At 35.7% G+C, this 12,479-nt stretch overlaps 1 protein-coding gene across 1 annotated transcript in view; it reads right to left on the bottom strand.

The window, feature by feature from the left end:
* Positions 1-4,929, bottom strand: part of KLB (klotho beta) — a 35,677-nt gene extending 30,748 nt beyond the window's left edge. The window contains 1 exon segment of the mRNA XM_032633073.1: positions 4,105-4,929. Coding sequence (XP_032488964.1) covers positions 4,105-4,929 — 825 coding nt within the window.
* Between the last annotated feature and the right edge of the window lie 7,550 nt (positions 4,930-12,479).

Raw genomic sequence — 12,479 nt, 5'->3', positions numbered from 1 at the left:
AGTGCCCAGGTTGAGAAATCCTGGTACTATGTAAACAGTTCACATCTATGAAAGATAATAATTTAAAGCCATGAAGTGGTCAGAACCTATCATGGAAGCTGGCAGTATTTAGTGGAGTAATAAACTGAATGAGTTACCATCTTATGAGCAATCTCATATCCTCCAACCTCCCTGCATGTTTACTCAGAGGCTCTCAGATATTTCATTTTAAGGAGGAGGGGATGGAATCTATAAATTTCAGTTATTATGCATATTTACTGCTTTAAAAATAGAATAAAAACCGACACCATTATTGTCTTTACTAATGTGAAAACTTGTGGCTCTGCTGCTCTGAGGCACAAGTGCATAGGCCAAACAGGCTAGGATCTGTCTCTGGGGTTTTAAAAACTGAACTTGGGAGAGAGAACTCTCTTCTACAAAGGAGAGAATGAGGAGAACCCACAAGAAGAAATGGACATGAGAGACTGAGATAAAGGGCTTCTGAGAGTGTCCTGGTTACTGGGTCCTTTCATCCCTGTGATCTGGTTACAGGAAAATGCACACTTTTGCTTGAGCCAACTTTAATTAGGTTTCTGTCTCTTGCAACCAAGAGTCCTAACTTATAAACACACCACTGGATTAATATAAGCAATATTTCAAGAATTAGCAAGAATGCAATGAAATATGAATTTTGAACTTGAGATTGGTTCTTTGATTACAAGGTTTAAGATAGAAATCCTAAATCACTCATTCCTCAAATCTTAATACCTATCATGTACCTAATATTCTGTGCTACGTGCTGGAAACATGAAACACACGAAAAATAGTCTCTCTTTGCAAAGAACTCTCAGACTAATTGGGGGAGATGGAAAAGTACCATATGAAAAGACTGCTATGATAAAAGCAAGCACATTTTACTGTGGGAGCCCTCAGGAGGGACACTAACCCTAATGAGTCCAGGAGAACTTAGAGCTGGTGACTGCCTAAACTGAGTATTGAGGAACATTAGATGGATAAAGCAGGGAGTAAGGAGGGTGTTCTAGCTGGATAGAGAGTTGGTAGAGGCTGAGTGGAGAGGAATAGTAAGGTAAAATTAAGGCACTCCTAGTCATGCATTATTGTGGAGGGTAGGGTACAAGGGGTCGGCATTAGTGATGGGGACGGGAGAGGGATGGGGATGGCCAGGAAGGAGGGAATGGAGGCTGGGGTTGTGTCTTGAAGATCTTGATGAAAACTTGGGACTTTATCCCTAAAACTTTGGGAAGCCACTAATGGATTTTATGCAAGGGAGTGACATGATGCTTGGTAGAAATGTCACTCTGTAAATGGAGATAATAATAGGTACCTGGCAAGGTTGTTGTAAAGATTACAGATAATATATAAAGCTGTGATTACAGTGCTTAGAGACGGTTAAGGCCAAAAAAGTCACCCTCTTTCTGTTCCAAATATTGTAAAAAACTCAGAGTGGAGCATCTATTAGTAGGGGTGGTTATGGTAAATTTCTACCTGAAAGACTTGCTCTAGGTGCCACCAAGTCCACATAAAGTGGAGTCTAGATTCCAGGTCAGTCTCAGGACTGCCTAGACCATTTAGGTTTCCTGCAAACCAGGACATTTCAGACTGAGTTGGCGTTTTCAGCATCATCCTGGAGCTAGAAACATTGCAATAGGCACTGTGAAATCTTTTCAATATCTGAGGATTGGGGAATAAAGTGGTCTATAAACCACCCATGAATTTAGTTTTATATTAGTTTTTTTAACTCAATAAATATTCTTGGACAAAAAACTAGTCCTAAAGAATGCTTCTTCTGGGTCACAAGGTGACATAATAAGGAAGAAATACTTCATCGCAACATAAAATATCAAATTAATCTTTTCTATGTTAGAAGGAGGACAGAGAGGGAGCAAGTGAGCAAATCTAGTTCACCTCAGGCCGCCAGACGATTGCAAGATTTCTCTCTGGTGCTGTAAGCCACTGGGTTATGCAGCAGAGTTCACTTTCTAACTAATTACAAGGGACCCCTCATGCTTCTTATGTAGGTCTGTGATTTAGAAACTTTAAAGGGATGAAAGAAATTATTTGGAAAACATAATAATTTAAAAATGTAATCCATCAATTTAAAACTATAAAATTTATCTTACTATCAGAGAGTGTTAATCTTGTGTTAGAGGCAGAGTTTATCTTAAATTAGAGGGAAATGAAAAACATCTGAAAATATAGCTTTGATAGGATAGGTTTGGAAGCAGTATCTATTTGTTAGTTATAACTTTTTCTTGTGTATTTTTATCAGTCAGTTTTTAAGGCTTTAAATGAATCACTGAAACATATTCTTCATGATAATTCTAATTGTTAACATTTTTCCAGGTAACCAAAAACTTTTTAACAATTTAGAATATTTTTCTTTACACAAAAGTTGAATAAGCATATATGTGCATGTATTTGCATAGATAACTTTAAAAAGACTATATAAAATACTACTAATACTAGTTTTCTTGAGGTTGGGATTATCAGGTGGAGAGGGAGGGAGAAATTTAACCTTTTCATTGTGTACCCTTTGGTACAGTCTGATGTTTCTCAGTTTACACAAGCATGTATTGTTTTAATAATTGAAAGAACTAAATAAAAGGAATATTTTTTCTAAAATATATATCATAACCTTCATAGTTAATAGCTATAATTTTTCTCCCCTTGAGGCCTATTTGCCAAATCACAGTATACCCACATATTAATAATATGTTCTATATACAGCTATATTCAAAGCTATGTAAATGACCTTGAGATTGTAATGCAATCTGTTAACTGCAAGGGCAGATGTGACTGAACCATAGTGCAATGCACACGTGTAATAAACCAGAAAGTTCAAAAAGAAAAGAAGGATTAACATATTTTGTATGTGCAAATTTAGACATGGAGTAATTTTATGTTCCTATACATTTTTCTGTTTCTATATATTTTACATTTGATTATTAAAAAATCAAATTACGTCTCGTAGCACATTATAAAACCCTACTAGTAAAGCTTTTTTCATTTTCAAAAGGTAGCAGGTGTCCAGGGTAATTTATTTTTCCCAAGCAAATCATTTAGCTCAAAAAGTGAAGTCTGATTCTAGATATTAGCCTCAATGTGAGATGAAATCTCTTGAAAATTCCTGAATGATTGCTCTTTTAAAAATATTCTTAATAGAGGCATCCAATGTTTACTAATGTTGTAATTTATAAATTCCATGTTGACAACAGCTCATTTTACTCTGTAAACTTGGGCAAGTTATTTAATCTCACTAAGCTTCAGTTTGCTCATCTTTAAAATGGGGATAATAATAGGACCCAGTTCATAAGGTTATCATGAAGATTAAATGTGATAATGCGTGTAATATGCTTAATGTCATCTGTGGTAAATAGTAAGCGCTCAATAAATATTAGCTATTATTTTGCTTGCATTTTCACTATTGTTTTAATCATGTTAGCATTTCCCAGCATAAACTCTAGCTTTTGAAATATGCTCCTTTAAAACACTTAAAGCATATTCTCCCCAGTTTTTATGCTACTAGTTTAATTTTAGCTCCTAGAACAAATAATCTCATCTTTCCTGCCATGTAGTACAAATAAAACCAACTGTGAAATACATTTATTTCAATTCCTGCATTTAATATGTATCATCAGTTAGCTAACATTTATTTAGCTCACTATTTCTAAATATCACTAAGAATAGCAAGACTAACAACAAATACATATTTGAAATGGTCATGCCTTAACATAAAATTCTGAAATTTTTGCATGTGGTCAGAAAAGGGTTTCAACAATTAAATTTATAAAGGACTGGTTTTCCACAGAATGAAAGTAAACTCACATTCTCATGCTCTGATGTATAACAGTAGATTTAAAAATAGTTAATTTAAAAGGTGCAATATTTAAGGAAAATAATTGGATTAATATATTAATAATAGCTTAGATAGATAAAACATACACTAAGAATGAAATTTGAGGATAGAACTTGTGAATTAGACTAAAATTAATTGAGTTGATTTCAATAAAAAGAGTTATTTAAATGGAAGATACATTTCTTAGAGTTTCTTTTAAACTCCTGCTCTTTATCCTCTGAAGCTATAATAAGTCAGATGTACAGTACCTTGATCAGGTTGTGTCCCACAGTGTAGACAGCTGCTAAATTTCCCTTCTCTCCAGGGGCATGGATACCTGTCCCATACCCATGCCAAGCGACTAGATATGGGTTGTGAATTGTAATCCAATATTTGACTCGGTCCCCAAACGTCTGGAAGCAGTATGTGGCATAGTCATTGAAGATATCTATTATGGTTTCATTTTTCCACCCCCCATATTTTTCTTGCAGCGCCAAAGGCAAATCCCAGTGGTATAAAGTAACTATAGGTTCAACGTTTCTAAGTACCAGAGCATTGAGAAGAGTATTATAGTACTCGAGACCTTTTGCGTTAGCAGCTGATACTGTTCCATTGGGGAAAAGCCTTGGCCAGGAAATTGAAAATTGATAAAAAGAAACGCCTAAAAAATCCAGGGCTGATAAGTCTTTTTCCAGAAAAATGTAACTGTCACTGGAACTATTTGTGCCGTTGACATTTTTAAGGTGTGTATGGATGAAATGATCCCATATAGAGGGTCCTTTTCCGTCTGTCTTCCAATTCCCTTCCACTTGAAATGCTCCAGTCCCAGCACCCCAGAAAAAGTTTTTAGGAAAAGTGTCATAGAGAAACAGCTGACTTTCATTTACCGGACTAAAGTTAGGATTTTTAGACCATATAGCTCTTCCGTCTCCAGAGAATCCAGTAACAGCTCGAAGGAGAATAAATGCTGACAGGATGACAGATCTTTGCAGTCCCCCGCTGGACATTGTTTTCCTATAGCGTATGTTTCTTTCATCGGTGCTGAAGAAAATCCATTCATTCCCTGGAGATCATGCCTCACAGCCTGGCTTCATTTGCCACTAGCTGCTCGACTGTCTTATCAACGCTTCAGTAAAAAAGCTTGTGATTGTAAAGCTCTGTCAATGATTAGCTTGAACTGTGAGACTTAGGATGGGTCATGGAGAGCAACGTAATTTGAGGGAGGGGGCTCTATTACACTCACCAACACGTCACCTTCTCTCTTATTATTGGAAAAATTAGATGGAAATGCATGTGACAATAGTTCCAATGTGTAACAAACACACATCAACAGTGAATAAAATGCCATAGTTTCTTTGTAGCCTTTCATATGGATCCAAATCTTTTCTGAATGTTTTGGACATTATTGAGCAAAGTGTATATCTTTTCTATTTTTATAGTTTTTGAGTGGTAATTTTATTTTTCACATTTCAGGAAAAACAATCTTATGGACAAATAGTATTCCTACATGCCCAAAATAAAGAATTAAAAAACATAAGATATTACACTTCCACGAAAATTACAACACATCTAAGAATAATCTTATTAAATGCTATCTATTTTAAGAAAATTATAAAAATGTCTTTATAAATTAAAAAAAGATGAATGAAGAAATATATAACACTGAAACATTGAATAATTGTTTGGGTGGAAGCATTGAGTCATTTCCAATTTAATTTATACATTTAATGCACTTTTAACCAAAGTCCTCTAATCCCAAATTTTAGTTCAACAAAATTATTGTGGAGGTTCACTTAAAGAATAAATAGGCAATCATTAAAAAAAAAACTGAAAAAGAAAATAGTGAAGCTGTTTACTACCTTCAGATATAAAAATATTAAAAAACAATTTAAAGAGCATTGTCTGCAAAAAAAATAAATAAAAAGAAATATTACAGAATCTATAGCCTCCAAATAACCTTGAAAATAGTTAAAGTTTTAAATATTTGAAGCATCACATACTAATGAGAGGCAGAGTGGTTAATAGTTTGGCCCCTGGAATTAGACTGCAAGTCATACAGCTATGTGACTGGGGACAAGTTCTTTCACCTTTCTGCTCCTCAGTTTCCTCTCATGTAAGATAAGGCATAATAATAGTATCAACTGCCTGAATTATTGTGAGGATTAAATGAGTTAATACATGTAAAGCACTTCGAGCAGATACTGACATATACATAGTAAGTGCTCAGTGAACATTACTTATTTTTATGTGAAAGGTAAGGATTATTCAGGAAGTGATGCTAGGATTTAGCATAAGAGACACTAAGTTCTGGCTCCTGCCTACATTTTTAGCTTCATTTCTCATCCGTTAACCACAAGTAACCCCCTTCCCTGCAGTTATAACAAATAACTTCTAAATAGCTGTGCACACATTGATCAATCCCATCCCTGTGCCTTGGTATGTGTGCTCTCTGCTCTCTGCATAGGATGTGTTCTCCCCCCTTCAACTAGCTCATGTCTACCTGTTTTTCAAAACTTCAGTACCTCCTCTGGAAAGCCTTTTTGACTCCCCAGTTTGATTTTATTTATTTTAAAATTTAGATTAAAAAATTTTTTTAGTTTATCAATCCTCTTGTGAAAAATCTTCACAATCGCTGCAGATAAAGTCACTGCAGGATCTACTCCACCTGTGTCCAATCTCCAGCTCACATTATGCCAGTGTTAACATTGGCCTTACAGTCTCCTGACTTTTCTTCATTCTGTTCTTGCATTCCTTTTGCTTGAGGTATGCTTCTTCTTATACAGGCCACGTCTTGCAAGTCTATGTCTGCGTTCATTTTTTTGGGTGTAATCTAAGGAACTGTAAATCAGCTGTCTTGTTACCACCAAAATAGGTTCTGAATCCAAATACAAAGATGACATCTGGTGTAGTCTTGTACATTTTAGCTAGTTTTTCTCGAATTTCTGTCTTAAGTACAGTTGTGTTCCCAGGAAGAAGGACGTCAGTGACCAGTTGTTTCTGCTGAAGTAGTCATTTGGTTATGAACTTCCTGGTCCAGATAGTTACAGTGTCATTCATGATGGCAGTTGATCCTCAGGCAGCCAGGGAGTGAAAAAAGCCAGTTTGATATGATTTAGATGGATATTCTCTGTGTCCCCATGGCAGCCCATGCTTTTGCTGTTTTGACACTTAGCATACAATACATTTATTTGTATCCTCTGTTTGACTGTCATCTCTCTCTCTTTTAAAAATAAGGACCGTTACTGTTTGGTTCCCTGTTGAATAACTGGGGCCTAAAGTATATGTTGAATGAAGGAATGTACCTATGGTATACTATGTATACCTCTATCACTGTATTTATCACATAATCTGGGAATTCTCTGTCTCCCTTACTAGACTGTAAGAATATCTCTTATCTAAAATTTTATCATTGCTTATCAGAGTAAATGCTTAATCACTGTCTGTTAAGTGAATGGAGTTGATGCAGTTAAGTCCCTATTTTATTTGTTTTTTTTTTTTTTTTTTTTTTTTTTGGTACGCAGGCCTCTCACTGCTGTGGCCTGTCCCGTTGCGGAGCACAGGCTCCGGACGCGCAGGCTCAGCGGCCATGGCTCACGGGCCCAGCCACTCCGCGGCATGTGGGATCTTCCCGGACCGGGGCATGAACCCGTGTCCCCTGCATCGGCAGGCGGACCCTCAACCACTGCGCCACCAGGGAAGCCCAATTACCTATTTTAAAATAAAAATTTTCCAGGTTTGGGACTTCCCTGGTGGTCCAGTGGCTAAGACTCCACGCATCCACTGCAGAGGGTGCAGATTTGATCCCTGCTCGGGGGACTAAGATCCCACATGCTGTGTGGCGCGCCAAAAAAAAAAATTTCTAGGTTTATTGAAATTTAATTGACGTATAACATCGTTTTAGTTTAAGGTATACAACATAACGATTTGATATATATGTATATATTATGAAATGATTATTAAAAATAAAAAAATTTAATGTAATAATTTGAACCCTCATAAATATATTTATTTCAAAAATACATAGCCACAGACATTTAAGATGGTAAATTTTATGTAATGTGTATTTTACCACAATTTTTAAAAAGTATATATATATAGGGAATTCCTTGGCAGTCCAGTGGTTAGGACTCTACTTTCACTGCTGAGGGCCCAGGTTCAATCCCTGGATGGGGAAATAAGATCCCACAAGCCATGTGGCACAGCCAGAAAAAAAAAAAAAAAAAAAAATATATATATATATATATATATAGAGAGAGAGAGAGAGAGAGAGAGAGTAAGAGAGAGCCACCAAACTCTAGAAGAAAACAGAAATAAATATGAAATTATATAAATATATATTTTGTATGATCTTATGTATATATGATCACATATAATTTATAATTAAAATATTTGAAAAAATAAAAATTGGAAGACTAATAACAAACTTGAAAAATGAGCAGATATAGAAAGAAAATGGCCAACTTTTTGTTATATAAGTATTTCATTGCAAATCAATAAGAAAAATACTCTAAATCAAATAAATGGGCAAACAACATGAATGAAAAATATACAAAGAGGACTGTGTAGCTAATGAAAAAAATTTAAATGACCAATAATTAAAAACACATACAGGGGCTTCCCCAGTGGCACAGTGGTTGAGAATCCATCTGCCAATGCAGGGGACATGGGTTCGATCCCTGGCCTGGGAAGATCCCACATGCCGTGGAGCAACTAAGCTCGTATCCCACCACTACTGAGCCTGTGTTCTAGAGCCCGTGAGCCACAACTACTGAGCCTGCGTGCCGCAACTACTGAAGCCCGCGTGCCTAGAGCCCATGCTCCACAATGAGAGAAGCCACTGCAATGAGAAGCCCGTGCACTGCAACGAAGAGTAGCCCCTGCTCGCCGCAACTAGAGAAAGCCTGCGTGCAGCAATGAAGACCCAACACAGCCAAAAATAAAAACAACAACAAAAAAAACACATACAAAAAAAACTATATAATATTTTCTTTTATAAAATTGGCAAAAATAAATATAAGTAATGAAAATCAGTGTGATGAGATTGTAGGACATTGCTGCTTAGAATATAAATTTATACAATATTCGTGGAAAGCAATTTTTCAATATATCATGAACCTTAGATTTTTGTCATATCTTTTAATCTAATAACTTCAGAAATGTATCATAATAAGTTATTACAAACATATAAAATGCTATACGTGCAAATATTTTTATAGCAGCATTATTTATGACAGAAGGAAATTAAAAATAATTTAAGGATTTATTCATAAGAGAATAATTACCTAAAGCATGAAATATTCATTTGGTGAAATGTTGTAGAGTCATTAACATTTTCAAAGAATATATAGTAACATTAAAATGTTGAAGATAAAAAACTAACTGAAAAAATCCAGATAATAAATTGAATAATAGTATGATTATAATGATGTAATAAAAGCTATAACGAATACTTAGAATTATAAGAAAATACCCACATTTTACCATATTGTGTTTGGATGGTGAAAAATAGGTTATAATTATTTCCTTTATTTTATATATTAAAAATTTTTACTTTTAATAACAAAAATGAACATAAAAAAGTCAATATTAGATATAAAACTTTATTGATGAGAAATTAGATAGTTTCCTGCTAAGATTAGGAACAAAGCAAGGATTTCTACTCTTACCACTTCTGTTCAACATCATACCAGAAGTCCTAGCTAATGTAATAAGACAAGAAAAGGAAATAAAAATTATTATTTTTATAGATCGGGAAGCAAGAAATAAGACTGTCTTTGTAGATGATGATCATTGTCAATGTAAGAAATCCCAAAGAGTTAACCAAAAAAAAAAAAAAATTCTGGAACTAGTGAGCAACTATATCAAAGTTGTAAAGTACAATTTAATATACAAAAATCAATTGTTTTCTTATTTACCAGCAGTGGACAATTGGAATTTGAAATTAAAAAGATAATACCATTTACATTAGCACCAAATAAAGTTAAATACTTAGGTATAAATCTAACAAAATATGTGCAAGATCTATATGAGGAAAATTACAAAACTCTGATGAAAGAAATCAGAAAGATCTAAATAAATGGAGAGAGATTCCATGTACATGGATAGGAAAATTAAATATTATCAAGATGTGAGTTCTCTGTAACTTGATCTATAGATTCAATGCAATCCCTTAAAAATCCCAGCCAGTTATTTTTATGGATATTGACAAATTGATCCTAAAGTTTATATAGAAAGGCAAAAGGCCCAGAATAGCCAACATATTATTGAAGGACAATCCAGGGACTGATGATACTTGACTTTAAGACTTTCTCTAGGGACTTCCCTGGTGGTCCAGTGAGTAAGACTCTGCGCTGCCAATGCAGGGGGCCCGAATTTGATCCCTGGTCAGAGAACTAGTTCCCACATGCCTGCCACAACTAAGAGTTTGCATGCCACAGCTAAAGGTCCCACATGCCACAACGAGGATCCTGTGTACCACAACTAAGACCTGGCACAGCCAAAATAAATAAATAAATAAATATTTTTTTAAAAAAGACTTTCTCTTAAGCTACAGCAATCAAGACAGTGTGGTATGAGCAAAAGATACACAGAGAAATGGTACAAAATAGAGAGCCCAGAAATACACCCCCATAAATATGGTCAGTTGATCTTTGACAGAGGAGCAAAAGAAATTCAATGGAGTAAGGATAGCCTTTTCAACAAGTGTTGCTGGAACAACTGGACACCCACTTGCAAAAAAATGAATCTAGTTAAAGACCTTACACACTTCACAAAAATTAACTCAAAGTGAATCACAGACCTAAATATAAAGTGAAAAACTGTAAAACTTCTAGAAGATAACATAGAAGAAAATCTAGGAGACCTTGGGTTTGACAATGACTTGTTAGATATAACACCAAAAACATGACCCAACAAAGAAAAACATTGACAAGTTGAATTTCATTTAAAACAAAACAAAACAAACAAAAAACCAAAAAACCAAAAGCTTCTGCTCTGCAAAAGACATTGTTAAGAGAATGAAAAGATTATCCACACATTAGGAGAAAATCTGTGCAAAACAGATAAACCTCAATAAAGCACTAGTATCCAAAATGTACAAAGAATGCTAAAACTCAACAAAAACAATAATAAAAAATCCAATTAAAAGGATGCAAAAAACCTGAACAAACATCTCAGCAAAGAAAATATACAGATGGCAAATAAGTATATGAAAAGATACTCTGCATTATATGTCATTAGGGAATTGCAAATTAAAACAATGAGATACTGGTACATACCTATTAGAATGGTCAAAATCCAAAACAGTGACAATACTAAATGCTGGCAAGGTTGTGGAGCAACAGAAACTCTTATTTATTGTTGGTGGGAATGCAAAAACTTATGGATGATTTGGAAGGCGGCTTGGAAGTTTCTTACAAAACTACTTATAAGTTTCTTACAAAACATACTCTTATCACACTATCCAGCAATCATACTCCTTGGTATTTCCCCAAATGAACTGAAAATTTATGTCCACACAAAAACCTGCACATGAATGTGTGTAGAAGCTTTATTCATAATTGCCAAAACTTGGAAGCAACCAACATGTCATTTAATAGGTGAGTGGATAAACAAAGCTGTGTAATATCCATACAATGGAATATTATTCAGTGATAAGAAGAAATGAGGTATTAAGCCAGGAAAAGACATGGAGGAGCCTTAAATGTACATTACTAAGTGAAAGAAACCAATCTGAAAAAGCTACATACTGTATGATTCAAACTATAATATATGTTAAGCTGTAAAAAGATCAGTGGTCCCCAAATACTGGGGAGAGGAAGGGATGAATAGGTGAATCACAGGGGATTTTTAGGGCAGTGAAAGTAATATTTTCTAGGATACTGTACTTCCCTGGTGGCACAATGGTTAAAAATCCACCTGCCAATGCAAGGGACATGGGTTCGAGCCCTGGTTCAGGAAGATCCCTCACGCCACGGAGGAACTAAGCCCATGTGCCACAACTACTGAGCCTGAGCTCTAGAGTCTGTGAGCCACAACTACTGAGCCTGCGTGCCACAGCTAAGCCCATGTGCCTAGAGCCTGTGCTCCACAACAAGAGAAGCCACCACAATGAGAAGACCGTGCACTGCAAGGAAGAGTAACCCCACTCGACACAACTAGAGATAGCCCACGTGCAGCAACGAAGACCCAACGCAGCCAAAATAAATAAGTAAATTAATTAATTTTTAAAAAAAGAGTGAACCTTAATGTAAACTATGAACTTTAGTTAGTAATATATCAATATTGGCTTACCAATTATAACAAATATACCACACTAATGCAAGATGTTAAAAATAGGGGAAATGGGGCTTCCCTGGTGGTGCAGTGGTTGAGAGCCCGCCTGCCGATGCAGGGGGCACGGGTTCGTGCCCCGGTCCGGGAAGATCCCACATGCCGCGGAGCGGCTGGGCCCGTGAGCCATGGCCGCTGAGCTTGCGCGTCCGGAGCCTGTGCTCCGCAACGGGAGAGGCCACAACAGCGAGAGGCCCGCGTACCGCAAAAAAAAAAAAAAAAAAAAATAGGGGAAATGTGTGAGGAGGGAGTGATGGAGTGTATGGAAGCTATAATTGCTCAATAAAAGTCTTTTAATTAAAAAAGGTTAATT

The sequence above is a fragment of the Phocoena sinus genome, chromosome 5 (genome assembly GCF_008692025.1).
Source record: "Phocoena sinus isolate mPhoSin1 chromosome 5, mPhoSin1.pri, whole genome shotgun sequence".
NCBI lineage: Eukaryota > Metazoa > Chordata > Mammalia > Artiodactyla > Phocoenidae > Phocoena > Phocoena sinus.
The sequence above is the reverse complement of the archived record's forward strand: the minus strand, read 5'-3'. Positions and strand labels throughout refer to the sequence as shown.